This window comes from Saccostrea cucullata, unplaced genomic scaffold, assembly GCF_032062105.1.
Source record: "Saccostrea cucullata isolate Sc308-1 unplaced genomic scaffold, CSIRO_AGI_Scuc_v1 ctg626, whole genome shotgun sequence".
In the NCBI taxonomy this organism is placed as follows: Eukaryota; Metazoa; Mollusca; class Bivalvia; order Ostreida; family Ostreidae; genus Saccostrea; species Saccostrea cuccullata.
In genome coordinates, this window is record NW_026931150.1 from 47,501 (window position 1) to 72,372 (window position 24,872).

The 24,872-nt window shown below is 33.0% G+C and overlaps 2 protein-coding genes and 1 pseudogene across 2 annotated transcripts in view; all 3 read right to left on the reverse strand.

The window, feature by feature from the left end:
• LOC134231572 (leucine-rich repeat-containing protein 74A-like) overlaps positions 1-8,869 on the reverse strand; it is a 17,057-nt gene extending 8,188 nt beyond the window's left edge. Inside the window, exons 1-10 of the mRNA XM_062713539.1 lie at positions 8,777-8,869; positions 6,574-6,662; positions 6,066-6,238; positions 5,700-5,807; positions 4,897-4,990; positions 3,844-3,893; positions 3,361-3,442; positions 3,099-3,184; positions 2,720-2,914; positions 1,592-1,684 (exon numbers count right to left, since the gene is read on the reverse strand). Of these exons, the coding sequence (XP_062569523.1) occupies positions 1,592-1,684; positions 2,720-2,914; positions 3,099-3,184; positions 3,361-3,442; positions 3,844-3,893; positions 4,897-4,990; positions 5,700-5,807; positions 6,066-6,238; positions 6,574-6,662; positions 8,777-8,847 (1,041 nt within the window). The 5' untranslated portion in view covers positions 8,848-8,869. The remainder of the gene's footprint in view (positions 1-1,591; positions 1,685-2,719; positions 2,915-3,098; positions 3,185-3,360; positions 3,443-3,843; positions 3,894-4,896; positions 4,991-5,699; positions 5,808-6,065; positions 6,239-6,573; positions 6,663-8,776) is intronic.
• A 2,491-nt stretch (positions 8,870-11,360) lies between these two features.
• LOC134231591 (paired box protein Pax-2-B-like) lies at positions 11,361-12,700 on the reverse strand. The gene has a single exon (XM_062713572.1). It carries the CDS (start codon positions 12,692-12,694, stop codon positions 11,384-11,386), a length of 1,311 nt encoding a protein of 436 aa, XP_062569556.1. The 5' UTR covers positions 12,695-12,700; the 3' UTR covers positions 11,361-11,383.
• Positions 12,701-16,069: 3,369 nt separating this feature from the next.
• On the reverse strand, positions 16,070-24,838 carry LOC134231574 (solute carrier family 35 member F6-like; annotated as a pseudogene).
• Between the last annotated feature and the right edge of the window lie 34 nt (positions 24,839-24,872).

Sequence of the window (24,872 nt, forward strand, 5' to 3'; positions counted from 1 at the left end):
TACATAGAAATATATAGGAAAATTCTTTAAAAATCATCCTCTTAAGAACCACTGTGCCAAGAAACTTGAAACTTATAGGTAAGCATCCTCAGGTATTGTAGATTCAAGTTTGTTCAAATCATGACCCCCGGGGATAGGGCGGGGCCACAATGGCCGGTCAAAGTTTTACATAGAAATATATAAGAAAATTCTTTAAAAATCTTCTTCTCAAGAATGACAAAGCCATAATTTATCATATTTATATTGAAGCATCCTCAGGTAGCGTAGATTCAGGTTTGTTCAAATCATGACCCCCGCGAATAGGGCAGGGGCACAATGACCGATCAAAGTTTTCATAGAAATATATAGAAAAAATCTTTAAAATCTTCTTCTTAAAAATAGCAAAGCCATGATTAGTCATATTTATATGTAAGCATCCTTAGGTAGTGAAGATTCAAGTTTGTTCCAATTATGACCCCTGGGGGTAGTGCGGGGCCACAGCATGGAATCCAAGTTTTACATTGAAATATGTAGAAAAATTCTTTTAAAATCTTCTTTTCAAGAATGACAAAGCCATGATTAGTCCTATTCATATGGAAGCATTCCCTAGTAGTTAGATTCAAGTTTGTTCAAGTCATAACCCCTGGGGATAGGGCGGGACCACAATGTAAGTTCAATGAATAAAATTTTTTCAATGAATAAAATATATTTTAAACTAATTTAAGTTCAAATGTAAAGGCAATAAAGCCACAGGTAGTCAAAGAAATATGCAAGCATCCTTAGTTAGTGTAGATTCAAGTTTGTTCAAATCATACCCTCTCCCTCTTAAGGATAGGTTGGGACCACTTTTGGGTTAAAACTTTTCAATAGTAAACTGATTTCTGCTTTTTTCAAGCTAAAGTGCTCAGGTGAGCGATGTGGCCCATGGGCCTCTTGTATATATTTTCCATCAGAAACTCCAGCATCTTTTTATATCAGAGTAACTGTGTGTACAATCATCAGAATGGTTTTGTAAATAACCTGTGACAAGGTAAGTAAATTTACGAGTTCTATTTTTATTTGAAAAAAACCCAGCTGTTTATGGTGCGAAAAAGTAAGCATTTAATACAATTGAAAACGTACAGTGTTATTCTTTAATTGGAATTGGGTGAACGTGTTGAAATGTTTCACATCTTTATTTTATTGGGTTTTGGAAAAAAAAGTGTGATTTTAAATTTTTTAAGATATACACCTTTCTTGGATGTAGTTTCACAATATTTATGAAGTTTCTCCTCTACTACTTGACATTTAATCCGCTTTGTATCTTTGTTTGCAGATACTCTCATGAAATTCAGGATTCCAGTAAAGGTATGGCAATTTAAATTCATTTTATTTTTAGGAATATTCGAAAAATATTTTTAAAAAGGCATATGATTTGAAGAATTTTTTTTCATAGAAAGAGAGCTTTGTGTAGTTGGATTATCACTTTCAGAATGAAATACCAGTACATACAAATAATTATGATAAGCCTTACAAAGAAAAAGTTATTACCTAGTTTTACATAATAAACATTGGATGGAGAATAAAAAAAAATAAAGTTACCCAATTCATAACTTTTGTTAAACAGACTTACCGACAGATCTAACTGTGTAATTACACAATGTTCGCAGCCCACTCCTTTTAGGATGTCTTTGGCTCCTTCTACCCCAAAAGGATTATGCCCTATCTATATATATAGAGTTCATGATTAGGTATACATGTATATCAGTGATGAGGAGGAATAATGCTTTATTACTTATTATTTTTAACTATTCTTGTACAAAAATATAGGATTTTATCTAAACCTACAATTAAGCTAGTTAACGGATTTTTTAAGAAACACGTCTGCCATTTTCTGTGTTTTGCTCTAGGATTTTATTGATAAGAATCGATAAAAATGTTGAGAAAACAGAATTTGAATTAACAAGAAATCCATGTGCAACATAACATTGATGTTCATTCGTTCTTGTTGCTACAGTTATACACATTCCGTCGGGACGAAGGAAATTGTGAACTGTAGACCCAATATGAATTCACTCTTAGAAACAAAATGTTTTCGGTAAAATAAATTCCTTAATAGTAGGTGTATGATGCTTGCAGTTATAATATAGTCATTCTATATAAACAGAAGTTGTGTAAAACAAGGTTTTGTCTCCAGCTTTCACTGAAAGTCTGTCTGTAATTTTTTCGGTTCCGCACGATATCTGAAGAAACTTGAAGCAATGAAATTTTTCACAACTCCCTATAACCTACGTAAGAGCCCTATTGTTTTTGAGGTCAAAAGGTCAAAGGCCATAAATATATATAAATTCTGTCTGTTTTTACACTTTTGTTTCCGCGCGATATCTAGAGCTTTTGGAGCAATTTATTAACTCCCTATGGCCTAAGGAAGACCATTATTTATATAAATGTCAAAAGGTCAAAGGTAAAGGTCACAAATTCAGACACTTTCTGTGTGTGTGCCTGTCCTTCTTAAATTGTCCCCCACCCCCTAGAACCGTGCATAATTTTCCCTGCTTTTTCTCCTTAAGCAGGGGACACGGTTTCTCTGAATTAGCTTGTTTTCTTTCCAATGAAGAAATGGCGTGAGAAACGAGAATAATTTATAATATGTAAAAACTTTACAAACTGCGTCTTCAATAACTAAAAATTATCTATATTTTACTACGTATCTAAATATAACTTGTATGCTAGGTTTCTAGAATATAATAAATCAGATTACCCTTAGAGTTCGCAAGGCATCGTTCTGATCAAGCGCTTTGCCGATCGCAGTTGCGCCTGTTCTAGAAATTCGGTTATAACTTATATCCATCACATAAAGCGTGATGCTTCTCTTTAAGATCTCTGCTATAGCGAGCGCCCCCTCGTCTCCAAAACCGTTCATGGACAAATTAATCTCTTTCAGTCTGCAATTGCTCTACAAGAAACATAATTCAAACTCATAATTTCCTAGCGTTTTTGGTACCACATATAAACTTTGCTTGTTTATAGGCACGAAAAAAGAAGTTGCTTCAAGTTATTAATGAAATAAAGAAAAGCGCTCAAAAAGGAGTTCTAATCTCTGCATCCTGTTTGGCAGTCAAATTTAGTAAGTCAATTACCCAGATCCCTTCACAAAGTTTAAGAGTGCTGCCTCGTCTAAAGAAATTCCAACTCAAGTCTAATTCTTCTATAGTCTCGTTCTCAGCTGAAATAAAATGACTAGCATATTAAGTCAATTATTTTCCTTTTTTATTTTATTAGGTTAAAAATATGTTGTTGTTGTTGTTTTGTTTTTTTTTAAACATAAAAAGAATCAAATTTATAACCACGAGCTATTAAAATGCTGTTGAAGAAGTAATTTGGTTTCATTGAGTAGTTTACCTATAGCTTGTCCGAGAACCGGCGCAGCGTTGTCAGAGAATTCATTGTGACTCAAATTCACATTTTTAAGCCTGCTGTTCTCCTGAAAAGTATAGTTAATTTGAGGATTAAAATAAGAAAATGTATTCATATGCTCTACTAATAATGAGAGAATATTCAATCTATAAGATTAAAACACTTCTCAGATAGCAAATGTTTTCTCAAAAGGACACCAATAAAGGAAAGGACGAAAAGTGTGCACTCTCAAAGCAATTTGGGCAACATATTTTAGCAACGCTTTGGCGTTTTAAAGATTTCCTTGATAATTAAAGAAAAAAAAAATACAATAATACTATGGATTTTTTTCTATTACAAAGAAACCCCGTTTCCGTGCATTTGATCTATATAAAATTTTACTTCACACTGTTTGTAAAAAAAAAAATTGCAACTTGGCGAATGCACAGCTCTTCAAAGTCCTGCACAATCTTTGAGTATTTTACGTACACTTAAAGCTTCTAAAAAGTATCCAGCATCGCTATCAGAAAACAAATTGCCTACAAAGAGAAAAAAAATTCTGATATTAGCCACACTACACTCGTAATTACTACTTTGTACCTTACACTTTAATAAATAAGAATTTTTTTATCTAAGATGCATAACTAAATACTCAATTTTAATTAAAAATTAATTGCTGCGAGGGCATTAATTGAAAATGTTTAAAAGTGAAGAATTTGAATCATTTTTCAAAGGGGGGAGGGGGGGGGGGCAAGAATTTTAAAATACTGAATGCGAGTATCTGACAAGTAGGAATTATTCAATCACAAGGACTTAAGGATATCTGATCCTCAGCCAGGAAGGATAACTCCAAAAATTAATATTTAAATTTGAAATGCATCAAAATGAAGTTTGGAAATGAGATTTTTTTCATGCAACAATTTTCATTTTATTCATCTTTATAAGATTCAAGGTTTTTGGAAGTCTTAGTAAAAGTTGACATTTGTACCCTATAAAAAGAAACAAGAATTAATACAGTTTAAGAGGAATACCGGTAAGATTTTCTTGAATCCAGCCTTAGATACCAATGCTTATTGGCATGATGTGAAATAAGAAGTGATTTGTGGTGTCTTGCAATGATAGCAAAAGCCTTTTACACTTTGTATTGTAGAAAACATGATGGAAATAGAGGACAAAAAATACAAAATAAGTATAAAAATCATGACAATTTCTCTGAATGCCTGGATACTTATGGTTTTTTAACCTAAAATATATTTGTTGATCAATTTGCAAGTAGAAAATGCATTGCTGATATTCCAATTCGCTTTTTCTGCAAGAATATTGAAGATTTGACAATTTTCCCTATATTATATGATTAACTTTAATCTTTAACTTTAAAGAAATACTGTGGATAAATTTTCCTAACTTTGTGGATTCAGAGATACTTTTATGAGTATTTTTGATAACTTAACTGCTAGTTTTGTAAACCTGAGGATCGGACTACCTTAAAGGCTTTGTCCGTGATGTACCGGTACTTGTGGATATAAGTAAGTGTATACCTACCAGAGAGGTTGATCTTTTTTAATGTTGTATTACTTGTCAGCATGTTACACAAGGCTTTCGCTCCCTTACTACCGAGTCGGTTCTCTGAGATATCCTAAGGGAAAATAAACAGATTCTACATACTAAGGGTAAAAATTTGTTTATGATGAATTTTATTGATTTAAGAGACCCATTCTATAAAAGAATTTACGTCTATGATCAAAAACTTTTATTGAAAAATTTTGCAAAATTATTAATAGACTTTAAATTGCTAATATAAAAATATCTACATTTTTTTAAGAAGGTTAAAACCATTTTAATTTTTTAATGCAAATAAGACAGTTATAAGCAGAAGACTTTGGTCTTAGACGTAAGTTCTTCTGTGAAACGATCCCCTGATTCTCTGTATAATAAACACTTCTTGTTGCACTTAAGCTTTATGACACATAAATGTACACATGACTAGGGCTTCTTCCCTCCAGAGAAATTTCTGCAAGTATTTCGGTAATTAAGACATTGTTAACAAGAAACTGTGTCTTGCTAATTAATACCATGATGTTAGATATGGTGTAGTAATAAAGGTTTGTTTAACTGCAGTTACCTTTCCCTCAACAATGAAGTGCTATTCAAGAGAGCATGCTTTTCAGAATTCATGAATGATTTTGTTTTCAGGTGAGGAAATTTCCATGATTTTTTTTTATAATTGGAAATGTTGCTCAATTGATTTCCTCCTACCCCCCTCATTTTTGTATTTGAAGGTGAAAAGACAGATTATAAATGGCGAAGATACAAAAAAGTGCTTCTAAAGGTGTGTTTATACAAACCAGATCTGTTATGTAGCAGTTTTCTTTCAGCATTCTGGCCATGCTCTCGCCCCCCTCCCCCTCCAGCCAGTTATCCTGAAGGTCTAGAGTTATCACTGATGTGTTGTTCTGTTAGAAAAGAATAACTCGTGTATCTGTCACATAATTACAAGCAGAGCTATTATCTTCCTTTAAAAAAATTATGTCCTCTATCGGAGTTGAAGCATTTTACTTCTTATAAAATGTTGTTTTATAGTATCAGAATTTTTCTTTATGTTATAGTCAACAACACTTAATTTCATTCGTTGTTATGTTCTAATTTTTTTTAATTTTACTAGTACAAAGTTTTTGGATAGAGTAATGTGGATTTTTTTAAGATATGCGTACCATGAGCGGGAATGAGATCGCCTTAGCCCCCCGACTTCCAATACCATGGTGCCTTAGTGATAAAGTACTGTCTTGCATGTGTCGGAGGAAATAAGAGGAGGGGATAACGCCCAGAGATTTACACACGGCCAGATACTGGTTACGGCCCGTCACGTCAAACTCCTCCTTCTCCTCTAAAAATAGTAAAAAACGACAGATAATAGGTCAAATTAAAAACTTTATTCTTATTATTTTATTGCTTTATGAATGGGTGAACCCGTACTTTTTACTTACCCCTGATTAAAACTAATAAAATTATCTTGCCATAAATACGGTATATTAGGCCTATAGCCAACTGCAGAATAACCATATCATTATAAATAGTATACATGTATATTATCATAATTATGAAATATAATAAACCCCCCCTTATTCAAAAAGAGTCTATAATTAACATTTACCAATTACAAAACATTGCCAAATTAGTTTAAGGATTGACATTTTGCGGCCAATCTGTAGAGTTATCTACCTTCTAACTCCAGGTCCGTATCTTGATCCTCTTCTGTAGTTTGGTTTTTCTCTCTTGTGAATCCAGATTTTATTTTTCCCTTTTCTTGACTGAAAAGAGACAAGTCTAGAAATCTTTGTCTGTAAGACAAAGATTTCTAGACTTGTCATGAAAACTGTAAATTTCATCATGATGTTACATGTGCATGTAACACTACAGGATGTCAAAACCCTCTGATTTTTTTTTTTCATTTTGTTACGGTTACAAAGTTTATTTACTATCATTATGTGAGATGAGCAAGAAATATTTGTGTCATTCACAAAAAAATTACAATGAAAATATTAATTTTACAAGTATATTTTAATATTATATCAGGTGAGCATGCCGAGGGTAAAGAGTTATAGGAAATCATAGAAAATTTAATTAAACTTGTACAGAAATCTGTGCGTCATCAGAAAAATAATTTTGTAGCAAAAAGTTTTTGGATTGTATGAATAATAATTTGAAGGGAAAAATTCAACTGTCCGAGAAATCGGTATTTTGGCGAAAATGGGGGGGGGGGGGGGGTCCTGAGTGGTTGTACGCGTTTATCCGTGTGTGTCGAGAGGTAAAGTTACAGATTATGGCAATTTTTAAAGAAATGTTGATACATGTATTGTGAATTTGAAATATACAAAGAAACTGTTAACGTGTATGATTAAAGTTTCAAGGAAAAAAAAAACCATTTCTCATGATGCCATAAAACGATAATGCGTCGCTAGAAACCCACGATTTTCGTTGGATTAGACATGATAAAATAATAAAATGAATATAATTTATCACGCTTTTTCCTGGAGGATCCATATAACTCCATACAAAACATATCTGTTGAATTAAATATCTGGCAGTGTTTTTATAATCAGGGTACAAGCAAAGTTGGTGCATATTTTAAAAAACATCCCACCCCCTTCTTAATTCATTGCTATGCATGGGTCTTGGGATGAATCGTGTTCAGTGTATGGCTGATTAAGTACTTTCTAGGAAACATTCATTATAAAAGGAACTAGTGCTAATTGTAACGGGAACCGTTACAGATGTTCCCCAAACGCTCCACAACTTCATTTTGGTGCCTCATTCCCTCTAAGCTTCATTAAATAAACTAAACCCTATGTATCTTAAACTTAAACAATGTTTTTCCTAAAGTATACCAAGTATATAGCAAATCTTTTCATTGCACGTGCGTACACTTGCATGCATATGCGAAATGACCATATCATTGTATCTACATTATTAATTTATTTTAATACATGTATACTTAATATCAAGGCATTTAATCAAAAAGTATTCGAAAATACGCTAAATCAAGTGCGTTTGTAATTATACGTATTTCACATGCACGCACGTGCATGCATGTGCATGATGACCATACCCTTTTGTAGAGGTCCATTAAGACTATCTATGTTCTAAATCCCATCCTGTTTGGCTGAAAACCAAGGGAATTATAGGCATTTAAAGTTTTAGCCAATCAGATTGCAGCGCACGTGCATGCGCGTGATTTCATTAAAACTATTTTTATCATATCGTAGGATATCTTAATGCATTACCATGTTTTAAATTTCAAAGTATTTCGTCAAAAAACGAATAAGATATTGAGATTTTTGTTTCAGCCAATCAGAGCGAAGCACACGTGCATGCGCGTGAGTTCATGATAATTTGACCATGTCATCTTGTCTATAATACTAATATATTCTTATATTCTGAGTTTCAACACATTTCATCAGAAAATAGAAAAGTTACGGCTATATCAATTATGTTGGTCATTTTACATGTTGCACGTGCGCACTCTTGCAAGCACGTGCGCGCAAAATGACCTTGATTCCGCAAATCTACATAACATGTCTACTTACCCTAAAAAGATTTTACTTACATCAGATGAACAGTTTACAAGATCATTCGCGGACAAATAAGTACCCAGGAAGAAGAAAAATAATAATAAGAAACAGAGTAAAAACAATATGTTCCCCAACTTCGTTTGGGGAACATAATTAGTAATAAAACAATCTTAACTAGGCTATCTTATCTCGTAACGTAAAAAAAAGTATTTGTTTATCAAGAAAAAAAATGTCGACTTAGGACATCACTTTTCATATTTTTTTTTCAATTAGGCAAAAAACATCATTTATTTATGATAATACAAAGGTTGCCCGAACTACTACTACTTTCTTATCAATAATTTTATAATTACCTGTCTGGAGTAGACGGAATATCCGTACTCTCTTCTTCAATAACTGACATTCCTATTTCCGTTGACGACATTATCAAGATGTGCTTGAAATGTTACGTCATCAGGATAATTTGACGTTTGACGTCAAATGACGTCATAGTAGTGTAAGTTTTTTTTCTTCAAAAAGCACTCTGTTCCTATTTTGTACAGGCACTTGACGAATGGATGGCGTAAACCCCCACCCACCCACCCCCCAGCTTCTAAGAATTTTCACAAGACACAAAAACTTATCAAAAATTCGATTTCCTATAGTCTATCATTCCTATATTTCGATAACTGATATCATATCTGTCGCACTTAAAATATACATTATCTTAAATTAATAAAATTTAAAATTTAAAAATGAAAATAAAGATTGATTCCTTAGACTGATTACCATTGATTTCTTGCAAGTAAAAATGTCTTGTAAATGTGTAGGTGCAATGTTTAGGGGTTTTTATTCTTTTTTAAAAATATACATAAGAATATTTTTAAAATACGAATTGATTTTAATTGATCAGGATTTCAAATTCAGACAGACGGCAAATAGATATAGTCAATACCCCCCTCTCCGATATTTTTACAATCATATAGATCATTATTATAATTATAATGATTAAAAACCTGCTCGTTTTATTGATCTTGAATTGTCAAACTATTTACTGTGGCACAAGAGGAAATCCATTTACTTATTACTTATCGATATTTGGGAAGAGAGTATACTGTCCGCAGGTACTTGTACATTGGGTCTTTATAACAAAAGTGAATGCCAATTTTTGTAAAAGAGAGCAAAGAGTTAAAAACGAATCAATATTGTACTTCAATGGAAATTCTTTCGGCAAACAAATTTTGTTTATTCGGTCCGGTCAACGTTTGTATTTTTATTGAATTCATATTTAATTTGCGTTCGGCTTAGGCCTTAAACTAATTAAGGAGCTTTTAAAAGTGTATAAAAGATTCATTATCATTGATTTTCTTTCAATTGTGCAACGAGCAGATATTGCCATTATTCATGGCCATATTTAAGCAACATTCAGTTTGGGACTCATCGTTGTAAATTACGGCTGATGAGAAGGGCTTTGTACTATCTGCGAACGTATATATACGTATAGAATTAATGTAAATGGTTTGCTTGTGAATGTTGCAAAGGTGATCATAATGTCCACAGAGCGAATGACAAACCGTCAGGACAGAATTCGCGAAAGAAACATAGCAACATGTGACTTAGCGATGCTCCTGGAGAGGAGAGGAAAGCGTCAGATCGAAAAATCTCTGCGACGATTGGAATTTGATGCAATATCTGCGTATGGGAAACATGTTCGAAAAATCAAATTGTTAGAGAAGGAACACAAAGAAAAGTTCTCAAATGAGACAGTCTCTAGAATGGAAAAATATTTAACAACAAAATTCCAACCATTGAGGGGAAAGGGGGAAAAGCATAAACAGTTAAATTCGTCGCCACTTTGCAGCAAATCACTGGATATCAGTTCACAGTCGAAACTTGACATTTGTTCTGGCAAAAAATGCTTGCAATTTCCTTGTCGCAAAGAACGGACATACCATTTTATGTTTGTCACACCGCATTCCATGAAAGAAACGCGCGAATTTATATGGCGACAAAACACGACACTGAGTGCGCGAAATTGTGAAAATAACCTAGAAGAGGGAGATTCGCGTGCCTCTACACCAGTGTCTTACAAAGGAAGCATGCCTTTAAATGAAGCGGAACTTTTAAATGATAATCTCGAAATGTTTCCCTCTGAATCGAATTTTACTTCACAGTTAGATATTATGACCAAAAACTGCAATCTTACTAAAAAAGAAATGTTTTTGAAAGCAACAGTTCAAAGCAAGAAAAGTGCTATTCCAAAGAAAGTTGATATAAGTGTTAATTATGGGAAGCCCTCGCCATGGCGGATATTGTTACGACCTGTTCGTCCGAGACAAAGTGAACTTGTGAGAAATTCCGGTAGAAAGATTTTAGCATTTTGAGGAATATAGTGTGATGTGATTTTCTTGGATGTCCATTTGTATTGTATTTTTAAAAAGCATTCAAGTTTCCATGAAGTACCATGAAATATTCAAAACGTACTTAACACACTGTAAGCAAATGGCTCAATTCGAAGAGAGCATTAGACATTCTTTGCAAGTACGAAATTGAGAATTGAGACCTTTTTCGCCAGCTGTTTCCCCCTTAATCTTGCGATTCCTCTTCAATTTATAAAAAAAGATCCATTACCTTAAATCGTAAGACTTACAAGTACAGCAATTTTCGAGTTTCAATGCGATAACTCTACTTTTATTTCTTTATACGTGTACTGTTTTCTTTATTCAATCATTTCTTATATCGATTTTGTATGTATTTCTTCTCCCATTGTTCATCAATGATTGATAGTACTTTGTTAAATTCTTCTGTGTGTCGAAAAATGATCAAAACATAAAACACCAAGAAAAATTATCTGTGCAAATATTTTTATTTTTTAAAATAAAAATAGGAACAAAAAATTATTATAATCAGAACATAAATATATTACTCTGAAAAAATAAATACATATATATATACATGTGGACAACAAGTCTCTATGCCGATCACTGTTGATAAAAGTATGGATATGGTGTGGTAGAATACCCAGCATAGCTTGTAATTGGAGAATAAAATGCAGCAGAAGGGCGTCCCGAAACCATTGTAGTGTTGGGGTAGTGATTTCTCTGGTTTGCTACATAAGTTTGAGTTGCGTAGTTGGGATAGCTGTAGCTTGATACCCCTGCAGAGAGAGGCTGGGAGCATGGAGGAACAGCGTAGTAGGAGGTCGAGGCGACTGGGCCGGTATTTGACATCGATGCAGTGGAACACACAAGAGATGATACAGGTTTTGGTCCTGTGGTCGTGTGATGAGAATAAAAACTGTCGTGGAATTGGGGCGTAGGGAGAGAAGTATAGGGCATCTCGCGTCTTACTGAGTTTGGTTTCGATACTTCTGTCACGCATAAGGGTTGACTTTTGTCCTCGTTTTCTTGACGAATTTTCTCATTCGGCGTTGCTAGAGTTTCCTGGAAATCTCTTTCAAATGGTACTTTACTGGGACCAATCAGGGAAGAGAAGGAGTCGTCCAGATATGTGGGATTGCTTTTCAATGCTGAGACTTGTGAGGGGACCCATGGAAGCATGTCAAGGAGAGATCCTAAATCCTTGCAGAGGTCAGTAGAGGGAGGTGGAGGAATCGGCAAAGAACAGTTGGCAACATCTGTTTCCGTTGTTCTTTTCGGTGCGGCTTCCTCTTCAATCAGTCTGGCCGACTTCGCTGCAACTGCCAGTATGTCACCGTCATCAATTTCATCGAACTTCCTTTTTCCTGATTTAGGCATTATGGGTGTTGAGGAGAATTCGAAACTACTGGAGGCGTTCTGGTGACCTAAGATATCGTTGATGCTGTAACCAACAGGAGAGCGTTTGGAGACAATGGGTGGGCTGATGGAGCTTTCAGAAGATGATGGAGAGCAACTGGAACCCAAAGAAGATCTGCGAGATTGGTCGGATGAATGGCTACGTAATATTCTGTTAATGGAGCTGATACTTGGAACATTGAACTTCGTACATCTCCTCTCTTTTATCAGTCTGTCTCTTATTTCCCAGGCAAACATGGTCGGATTTTCATCCTTGTATTTCATGATTATATCCACCACTTCTGGGACGGCTACCTTTGGCTTGGATCCGCCTGTCGACCCCGCTGTGTAAAATCCCGTGTTGCGGAATTTCTTCAGCAGTTTGCTTACACATCCATGTGAAACTTTGAGCTGCTTGGCGATGTCGCAGGCACGGACGTTGTTCAACGACATTTCTACAATCTGTCGGCGCACAGACTCGGGGAGTGCCTTGCCATTCACGTAGGATCCACCCATTTGATTAATTCCTGTTTGGCCTTTGAAAAAAAAAATAGTTAAAAATTAAGAATCCATCATTAACTGCATGAAGAAGTGGTTGAATTCATTTTTTTGTAGAACCCACTAAAAATATTTTTTGTAAAATGAAATAGGTCTTAGTAACCCCTTACATTTTTTTTAATTCTATGAAACTGACAAACCATTTCCATTTAATAGTATTTATATACTTATGCCCTGTTCACACGGAGAGTTTAATTCGCAGTAAATTAATGCGAAGTAAACTAATGCGTAAACTAATGCGAATTAAAATCTTACTTCTGCAGCCCGGTGTCAGCACGGCTATTATGACGTCATTTGCAGATCACGTCACCTTATGCAGAAGCAGATCCATTTGACATAATGGCAAAGTGTCTGTATGCACATTTTGATGATTAACAAAATTTCCTTAGTTTTTCACTCAAAAATAGCACAAGTACCTATAGCTAACCACCGACAAGTGGCATTTGACTAAATTTTTCCATTACGCATTCATCAGAATTTAATTCGAATTAGCTTCGCTTAGCGTTCACACGGAGCTAATGCGAAGTAATTTAATGCGCAGTAAACTAATTCGAATTAAACTAATTCGCATTAAATTCTCCGTGTGAACGCTAAGCGAAGCTAATTCGCAGTAAACTTACGTTTAATTCGAATTAAACTCTCCGTGTGAACAGGGCATTAATTATTTCCATTTATATATTTTCAATTGTTATAGTTCAAAGTAGAGGAAGAATTTGGAATTTCAATGTTATGCCCTGTTCACACGACGAGTTTAATTCGCAGTAAATTAGTGCGAAGTAAACTAATGCGAATCAATTTAATGCGAATTAAATTGCGTTCACATGACAGCTAATGCGAAGTAAACTAATGCGAATTAAAATTTTTCTTCTACAGTCAGGCGTCAGTAAGTCTATTATGACGTCATTTGTAAATCACGTCATGTATGCAGAGCTATCCTTTGATACAGCATGTAGAGGCTACAGGTATTCAACGATTTTAGTGATTAACATACTTTCCCTCAATTTTTTAACCAAATATAGCACAAATACCTATATATAACCACCAACACGTGTCCTGTGGCTTAATTATGGCCTTACGCATGCGTCAAAATTTAATTCGAATTAGCTTCGCTTAGCGTTCACACGGAGCAAATGCGAAGTAATTTAATGCGCATTAAACTAATTCGAATTAAACTAATTCGCATTAAATTCTCCGTGTGAACGCTAAGCGAAGCTAATTCGCAGTAAACTTACGTTTAATTCGAATTAAACTCTCCGTGTGAACAGGGCATTATATTATACAAACTGAAATTAGTGTTCTCATACACCTCTGTACTTGTCTGTTTGTTTCAGTATCCTTTTTAAGAAAATTCTTGAAACTAAATTCTAATAAACTAATAAATTCTGAACTTGAATTATACCTTGGAATGACTGGTTGGAAACATTAGTTTGCAACTTTAGGGTTGAAGAAAAGTCGTAAGTTGGTACATGAAATGCTTGCTGAATGGGATAGAAGGCGGATTGTGGCAAACCTTGAAGACCTGCCATTTCTGAAATCTTTTCTTTTTTTCTTTGCTAATTACTAGATATCAGATCAGTGAATGATGCTGAAATTCAAACAGTTGATAGTTTATATACTTAGTGGACTCTGTAAATGACCTCTGATTCCGACCAATGAAAATGCTCGATTTTGGGATACTGCTAACACGCGCCGCTTACGTAGCCGCTGGATAGGAAAGTGTGACTAACGGTCCGGGCGATTTTCACACATATCTGGTCCCTGATACGGTGTAATTAATTTGTCAACACCGTAAAACTTAATGATGCTGACCCGAAGAAACAGATCACCTTAAAATTATAATTTTTAGACTTAATTTCAGAATTATAATTTGCATAAAATATTGAATTCTTATCTATACTGTATGGTTGACATATACATGTATAATGAAAATGAAAAATACCTATGCACAACTAATTTAATCTTATATATTTTTTTTCCAAATACACAGAATATGTTGCTTTCTAAACAATTCGATTTATTTGACTCGGATGAGGACGAATGCATCAAATTCGCTTCTGTGAAAAATAAATGCGATATCCGTACAGAAAAAAACGGAAAAAAAATTGTCATCATAAAATGGTTTAAGGGTCCTAATTTTTTTTTAAAAAATATTTATGCGCCCGGATCGATAGATCCGAGGCGTATATTGTTTTTGTCCTGTCTGTCTGTCTGTTTGTCTGTCTGTTTATCTGCAAACTTTAACTTAAACTTTACTGTAAACTTCATTGTAAACTTTAACCTTCGCCATAACTTTTGAACCATGAAAGATAGAGACTTCATATTTGATATGCAAAAATTAAGCTCTTTCAAATGACACCAAGGTCAATGACCTTGTGACCTTGACTGTGGCCTATATGCTAAAAATAGTTTTTTTTTGCAAAATTTAACCTTCGCCATAACTTTTGAACCATAAAAGATAGAGACTTCATATTTAGTATGCATATTCTTTTTTAATAAAAGGTGAAATTACTAATCAAGTTCTTTGAAATGACACCAAGGTCAATGACCTTGGGACCTTGACTGTGACCTATATGCTAAAAATAGCTTTTTTCGAACTTTGTTGCTGCCGGGCGCATAGTGTTTCACAAACACATCTTGTTTTATCTGGAAATAAGATTTTCTCCAGAAAAAAGGCTAACATGCCTTTTCTCTTTTTTTTTTAAATAAAAGGTAAAATTGAAACTGTTCAAAATTATTTTTATTTTGTACATTGTTAAACTGTTTGCCATCACGTTTAGGTATGTTAAGAATCAGTTTATCAGTCTGATTATAAGTGCTTGTAAGTGTGAAATATATAGTTTTATCTTAATGACTGTATTTTTGAAATAAAACTTTAATCGTTTTATGAACTTTGTAACGGTGTTTGCCTTTAATATTCAGAAATTAAATCACTCTTTTATCTTCTTTTCTGTCTTTTAAAACAACTACATAATGACACAACGAATGGAAATATAAAATGTAATTGTCCATAAATAAACAAAAATTAGATACCAAAATTCATGTTATCGCACGTACAACTTTTTTTATTACAAATTTGAAGTGACCAGAAAATCGCAGTATGATAATTTCCGTTCCACGGGCAATTACTGCACTGTACCTGGAAGTTAAATAATTATTTTGTCAACACCGTTAACCTGGAATATCCATATTAACACATATAATGATACATGGCTGTTATAATTAATCATACTTTCTGCAATTGAAATTATAATTGACTGTAAATATTTTCTGAAGCGTAAATAACAACTACATTGTACGCAAGTTAAAATAAATATTAAAGACGTTTCATCCACAGACATTTTTTTTAATCATAAATAGTAAAACGTGTAATTTTACATACAAAAATTTTGAAACAAAAATATTTTTTTTTATGTTCCGAACCAGGTGATAACGATTATATGTTTTACTCACAAATGTACACATATATCACAGAACTTAGTAAAACATTTAAGATGTAGTCAATCATGAATACACAATAAACAATGTTTTTAATTGGGAATGCATCCTGTTAGCAAAGGGAAAAAAGTACCATAATATAACAGTATACATTACTGATTATCACTTGCATCATGTTAATGAGTTAACTGCCCAAATTTCCAATGTTTGTAAATATTATGCATAAAAAATTCATTACAACCATAGAAATATCACATGCCAATATCATATGACAATATTAGTCTTGAGACTAAGCATATTCACATCCCTCTTAGAAAGATATGAGAAATTCTTTGTTCTTGTTTTCAGATCCTGATATAAATCAGAATTATATTACTAATTTAATATATTTCAATATTTAGTTGTTAAATGAAGATTCAAAAATAAAGATAATTTACTTACAAACAGTGTACATATATAATGTTTATTGAAGGACTGAACAAAAAAGTAATTTCTTAAGTTAATGATATTTTAATTATAACCTACAATATCTTTTGTTAAATACACATTATGTTGCTTTTGTAACCTTAACCTACCTTAGATTAGTCTAGTACATGATGCACATTATTATAAATTAATTTATAATGTCGATCTGCATTCATTTATTCCTGTCAGATATAATTTGGATTCATTCACTTCAATGCAGTATAAATATAAAACAAAAATTGTACCAGCATATAGGGGATATTTCTAGAAACAATGATGCCTATCATTCTATTGAGATAGACTGCACATCATCTTAAAACTTGTCCAAACCCATTGATTTACTGTCTATAAAATATATGTATGCTCAAAACATATCTTAATGCCAAATGGGGGATTGCACTGCATACCTTGAATATTAAAATGTTAAAACTATACTGCATATGGTAGTGAAGGGAGCTGTATCAGGGAATAGTTCCTGCATCCTGACTATCCTTGTTTCACACAGTGACACTTCCAGTTTCCTACAACATTAATTCAGGCCTCTGAGTGCCACACAAAACGTTCTCCTAGTTTTAGGTACTACTTCAGTCCTGTATCAGTGGAGTCCTCTCGGATGTGTTGATTTCATCGGAATCGGAGAACTCTGCACTCTGAATGTTTCCGCTGCGACTAGCGCTGGTGACATACTCCATGTCTTTGATCGGTGTCCTGAGACACGGGATACACTCCACGTGAATCAGCTCATTATACAGAGCTGTACCAATCAGCAGGAACAAGAAACCATCCACTGTAAAATACATCAAAAATAGGTCACAACATTTATTGTCCTGTTAAAAATAAGGAAGAACATTTATTTTCAGGTTAAAAATAGGTCAGAATATTTAATTTCATGTTGAAAAAAAGGCAGAACATTTAATTTCATGTCAAAAGTTGTTCTAATCCAGTAAGAATGATTCAGTCCTAAACACACATGTAAATGTACATGATTGTAAACAAAGTACAAGTATATTGATTCATGTACATGTATATAACAAGTAAAACAGAAAAGAAAAACCCAATTTTATAGTGTTGGTTGATTTCTACATTGATCTCACCTTGTAAAAGTCCATACTGTTTGTCAAATGGCTCACCAAAGTCCTGAACCAAAAGAAGAAATATGACAGTGAAAATTTTTTCAAATGTCAAAATAAAATAATTTAATAAAGATTTTTGACTGTAAAGTAACAAAAGAAAATGGACTGAGGATCTTTATATGTAATTAGTGTCTTCATGATTAGAGTAATAAAAAAGAAGTCTTATCAAAGTTTATGTTCTATACTGAAACTCTTTAAAGGGGCTCTCAAGACTACTCAGCATTTTATACCTAAACTTGAAGTACATGTATCAACTATGTGTACATTTACACGTCCTAGTCGGAGGTCCTATACATATCTTGTAATACATATACTGATTATGGTCTCCTTTAAAGTGCAATAGAAATAATTGAAAGTTAACCCCTCCCCCTTCAAAAAAAGGACAAGAAAATTCTATATATGCATACCTTATCAAATGCATAGTATATTATTAGATCCACTCCCCAAACCAGCATAGTTCTACAGGCATCAATCAGCGTTCTGTGTACAGCTATGGAAAGAAAAATATAATGACATTTCCATTAAGTTTTTTTTCCATACAATTATGCAGTTATCAGAATATGATTTTGTCAATTCATTTCAATTCTTTATTTCTATCAGTTTTCAGAATAGCAAGCTTTTATAATACACATTTAATATGATGACATTCCCATTAACAAGATGATCGAGTTATTTCCCTCCCAGGTCAATCTAGGGTCAACCAACATAGGGTGCTGTTTTCCCTCAATAAAATTACTATTTTATGAAAAATAGGCATTTCATAATAAGGGATATAACTCTTGCAAATGCAAAATTTTCTATTCATGTGAGAAAAACCAATTCTATTCACACAAAGAAAACTGTCACATTGACAGCTTTCCCCTTGTTTTGTTTTGGGGGTGCAAAACTTCAATAACATTACTTTTTCTAGCATACCTGTCAAAGATTTAGTCACTGCTAATCCAAAATAGTTGTAGAAAGCAATGGACATGAGATAGAGGAGACAGAAGACCAGCAGTCGGGGCTCATTGTAGATCTGATACAGGGCATCTAAGCTGTTCTCATAGCTGTTGTTTACATCTGACCCCGGTATGTAATACATGGCAGGCAGGACAATCTATTGGATTTAGAAAATCAGCTTGAATTAATCAACCACACAAAGTGCACACTGTCATGGGAGAGGAGAAAATACTACCGACCATTCTGACCAGGGTTTGAATCCTGCTCTGGTCTGTTGCATCTTTCTCCCTTCCCCTTACAATACTATGACAACTATATCCCATCCCTAATGCTTTAATTTATTGTGGTGGGAATTAATTTGTCGATGGCAGTGTCTTTGTTACAGTATTATTATGTGTACTGTGGAGAATGTGGGTGCATGGTGTTTAAATTTTTTATGAAATAATTAAAGAAATTGCTAAGCAGTAACATCAATAGAGCATAAAAACAAGATTTTTTTTCTGAAATGCATGACTGCAAGACTTAAAAAAGATTTTTTATTACCATGGATTACAGTTTTTAAGAAAAATAACTTACTGCAGACATCATAATAACACCATATGTCCCTTCCATACCAACAACCTGCAGAAAAAAACCCCAGAATATCATGTGTTGGAATATGTACTGATTATAAAAATTTAAATTTTAATTGCTTTGATTCTCTAAATGCATGACCGGTTCATTTTTACGTAATGATTTCAACATGCACTGCATGTCAAAAAAGTTCTTTCATTTAGAAGTGATTAATTAAGATCATGCTCATTCAAAGTAGAAATTGGCTAAACATGATCAAGCCTAAAATAAGGAAACACAAGACTTGAGAACCTACCGGTAGATTGATACAGGTTCTGCACAGGTAAAAAAAAATACCTTAAGATTTATCATGATCTCCATAAATTCACATACCATAAGTACAATCTACATCTAAGTATTGAAAAAGCTTAATTCCTTTCATTATATTTACAGCAATCTTGTTGGTACACCTGTACGTACATGAAGGGGGTGAAGACTCCTTTTCTTCAGAAATAGTTCTTCTACGACCATCTGACTAGCACTGACAATCTGACTCCCTAAGATGAGGACGATGCCTACAAGAGAGTTAACAGATATACAACAGTTACTGCAAGACACTCAGGCAATTTTAATGTCAAGATGTCAATAAAAAAATACTTTTCAGATATCAATATTCAGAGCTATTTGAGAAATGTCTGATACATAATCATACCAAATCTGATGCAAATGAACTGACAATAAATGTTGAAGTTGGATTATAGACAAACCAAAAATTGTTTTTGAACCACTGGAAGAAGAAGTCTTGGACTTGAACACACTAGAACAACCAACGAGTACAAGTCCTAGCATTGTGACCAGCATACCACTCCAATGGATTGCCCGCAACTTTCTCTTCAAGAAGATTTTCTATAAAACAAATTATTAATTGGTTTAATTTATTTGTGTATTTGTATATCAATTGGCAAAAAATACACTACATGTTTAGAGCAATAGTATTCTTAGTAATCAATATTGATTTTCAGTTTTGACACTTTTCAACATTTTCGTAGAATATGTTGCATTCATTGATTTCAATTAGTTCTTTCCCTTAAATTTATAATCATTATTAACATATATCTTACAGATAAAATCCCAGCAAATATAATGATTGACCCTCGCAACATCTGCCATACAGAAGCATCGACATATACACAAGACCAATCCCTGTAAACAATAAATACATGTATAGTCATGAAGACACAAACAATATTACCACATAACAATATGTATAGGAAATACTTCAGTAAAACTATTACCATTTCTTGAAATCTCACAAACAAATACATGTAGGCATTGAAGACAATGTAGCTCTACAAATTAATATAGATAATTTTTGAAGAATCTTCAAGCAAAAAACATTTTTTCCTTAAACATAGCTTCTATATTCTATAAGATGTAAAAACATCTTTGCAGATAGGTGCTTCATAATTAAATAATTTCAAGACAAGTATTCTAGCTGAACTTAGTTAAAGGAGGCTACACTTTTGTCATGTACTTTAGCAAATTTCTTACATGTATTTTGAGTTTTAAAAAACTGAACTTTTTGTCGATGAAGAGATTGATTATTGGCATTCATGTTTGCTCAATCTCTCATGTATAATGAATAAAATATATTTCAAATCAAAGAGGATAAAATCTGTGTTTGGGGCAACCAATTGATTCAGGAACTCTTGAAGTATAAAATTCACCTTGTCCTTCAGACTTATAAGTACCGTAACTGTATTGACCTTTGATCTGCCACAATGGCCTTCCCTTTTGAGTAAAGCTCTTAAAAGGCACCCCCTTGATATAAGCATCAATATTTTTCAAATTATAGTTATTAATAATGACATCTGATAAATTCTTTTTGACTCAATTTTCTAAATTTTCTAAATTTTTAATTCTAAATGGGTATAGCACTGACTTATTCCTACAAAACTCAAAACATCTAAATAACTGTACATATGGTGCTTCCATGTACTTAAATGTTTATTGTGCTCAAGTGATCCTTTACCTGCTAAAGATGTCCCAATCAGATCACAGATAGTTGGAAATGCTACCACAAACTGTATTAATCTGTAGAGAAATTTGCCTCAATTAATAAAAATACATTTACAGCATAAATTCCTGCATTCATGCATGCAAACTTTATTTTATGTCATATACCAGAAGCCTGGGGGTCTCAAGTCACCTGAGTATAATACAACACTAAAAAGATCCATAGACATATACAAGTACATGTGTACAATAAAACAAAAGATGTTTATAAAACACTTAAGCCATTCTCCCAAAATAATTGGAATTTTTATAAGTTCAAGGGGCATAACTCTGTCAAAATGGTCCTTTCATACCCAAAACAAAACTTGACCTAGATATTTTTTATGAAAAATCTGTTTACCAAATTTCATTTTAATATGTGCAACCTCTGCAAAGAAAATGAACGGAAACTGATGGTGGACCGACAGACAGCGGTAAAGCAATATGCCCTCCCTTCTACGAAGGAGGGTATAATAAATTTTAATTCAAAGATAGACCCCCCAAGATTACATAGGTAGGATCAATCATAATGAGCCTATAGGAGTAAAAATCCACTTCTTCACCATTAGTAAACATATTGATAAGGTTAAAAATAATATTCTTTAAATGTATAGTGAAAGTGTATATTTGCTATCAAGGTCATTACAATAACCATAGAATTTACAAAATGCTGACTGTAAACAAGGTTATCAAAATCTATGTAACATCAACTTATCTGTCAAAAGCTTGCCTCATGCAGTTGAAAAAAACCTTTCATACTCAGACCATGCTCAAGTATTGTTTGGATATTTATCACCATATGCAGGTGACAAGGGAATATTACTTACCCATATAAGGATGGTTCACAATAGAAAAGCTGAAGTCATCTGCTTAATTACTGGTATACAATTTAATTCTTCCATGTAGCTGACTCTTATTGTCTTTAGTCAGTAAAACCAGACATGGCACACTCTGGCAGACACAGATTGTTCTGATTGTAGATTTTTTGAGATCAAGTGCTGTTTTTTTTTATCTTCAACTTTTTCACATACATCATATGAAGTCCAGTTTGTTAAGGGGAAAATAATTAAATTTAAACCAAATATAATGTAAGAATGAAAATATTTCCATCCCCTAATCCTTAAACATGTACCTTAATATACTGTATACCAACTTTTATTCATGACAACTTTATTTCGTGATTTACCAGGAGTAAACTATAGTTAGCAACAATTAAATTTCAAGATCAAGCCTTTTTTGGAACTGTTTTTATAGAAAAAGAGCTTTTAAGGACTGGTTCGCTGCGAGAAATATTCGATATGACGAGGCTCTCGTGAAATTCGTGACAATTTCTCGCACATGAATAAAATTTGGTTACAGTACCCGTGATCTCTAAAGAATGAATTGTTGTGGACCCCTAATACACATAAACATAAGAATATTAAAATTTATATATAGACATAAAACACTTGAAACACTCAGAGACAACAAAAAAATACCTGTTCTGAAACTGTTTTGGCAGTTCATCCAAAGGAGTTACAGAAAACTGAAAGTAAATGTAATACAATTTTTATAAAGATGAAGCATTCTTTGGACTTGCCTACCAAAAACTGATATTGAAATTAACTTTGGTTTTCTGACAAGTCATTTTAGGGGATTAAAAATTGTAAGAATTAATATACATATAAATCAGAAAATAGGCTGGTCAAATTTCTATTTTTTTTTTCTCAAAAGATTTTTTCATTGAAAATGATTTTATTCATTTACAATCTTTTCAGCTCTCTCAATTTGTGTTTCAAATAATTATAAATAAAGTTTATCTTGACTTCATTTTTATAGCTTAATGAAATGAAAAAAAATAATTCAAACCTCATTTTTCCTTTTGTCTCGCTCTCTTTTCCTGACTATCACAAATCCAATCAAACAAATTGTTTCACCTGCAAATGTCATTTCTTCTATATCTATTGAACTTTGATGTATACAACAACAAGCCTGATTCAGAAATAAATTAAACTTGATACATGTACTTGTAAATGCTTGAAATGTTCATTTAGTATACAGCTAAAATGATTAATACAAATGTGTCAATAGTTGTAAGTATCATCATGCATACATGGACTAACTATGCAAGGTCAGGTGCCCTGAGTATCAAATACATGTGTACATTTGTAACAATACTGAAAACTGTACATTATATACAAGGAACTACATGTGTACGTTTTGTTCACTCTTGGCCCAAATTCTAGAAATCCACTTTTTGAAGTATGTTCCTTAATTTACACAATTGCTGACAATTACTTACCAATGAACATGATAAGGGTTTGAAACCATGGATGATTGAACTCATGTGGCTTTGAAGTGTTGTTTGCTGATTTATCTGGGTATCCTTTCACACTTTAAAAGGAAAAATAAATAGAAGAAATTAAATTGACATATTATATCTTACATGTAAGAAGAATTAATGCACAACAGCATGCATTTATTAATATTCATGAGAGGTGTTTATAGAGTTGTAGCAATAAAATTTAAAAATGAAACTACCGTAAGCTTGCCTCACCCTACAAAGTTTCACCACCTAACATACCAGAGGACATATATATGTTAACAAAAATGTTCATTAGCAAATAATAACAAACTGATTTTTTAAAAACTTTTTGTTTGTCTCATTTATTTTGTCAACAAAATAATATCAATATTATTGGCAACATAAGTAGATTAAAAATTCGAAAAGATGTTTTGAACAACCAGCATAACCATTCTGTATCCTTTACATCCCCTTCCTTCTTCCATCTTTCCTTGCACTCCTATTCCCTTCCTTTCCTTAGATCTCTCTGCACCCTTTTCTTCTTTTTTGCATTGTAGATTTGTTTGTTGTTCATCAAATGTATATGAATTTATTATTTTTTTTTTTGTTTGTGTTGGAGAGGATATTCTAAGTTGGAATAACTTGTGTCCAATCCCATTGATTATGTTTCAATAAAATATGTTTAAATCAAATCAACTGTCTCAATTTTTTTCCTGGTAAATTGTATAGATACATGTCAAGAAATTAGTGCCAACTTTGCAAATACTGGACCCTGCTTCAAGACTATTTATTCCTGTTATAAATGTAACATATACTGATATATTTCAATTTAGGAATGCAGTTCATGAATACACATGTCTGACGTGGGTACATGTACAAGACTCCAGTACATAGGAATTGTATTTTATTTCTCCATTCAAAAGAAAACATTTAGGAGAGTCGTGTCTTCTTTTATTTAAATACTTACGTGCAGTCGTTTTGTGCTTTTTTACTTAATGTGTTAATACTTCCAGTTACCAGCATCCCTACCATCAACACGATTTGCATGCAGGAGAACGCCATTTTCCCATCATGTGACTTTACATACCAAATTTGATCACATGATTGAATTTCCTGTGCATTTCTCTCAGAACTTGAGAAGTACCTTAGATTATATGCAAACACTTATTTGTTTGTTTGCTTTTTGTTTCGTTATTTTACTAAAATATATTTTTTAAATTCTCAGTTACTCTTAGTCAAGAAAAATCCTAATATATGTATTTATTTTATTCAG

Bases quoted from the DNA above. Each gene is read 5' to 3' on its own strand.
- LOC134231591 (XM_062713572.1), bottom strand. From the start codon at position 12,694: ATGGGTGGATCCTACGTGAATGGCAAGGCACTCCCCGAGTCTGTGCGC.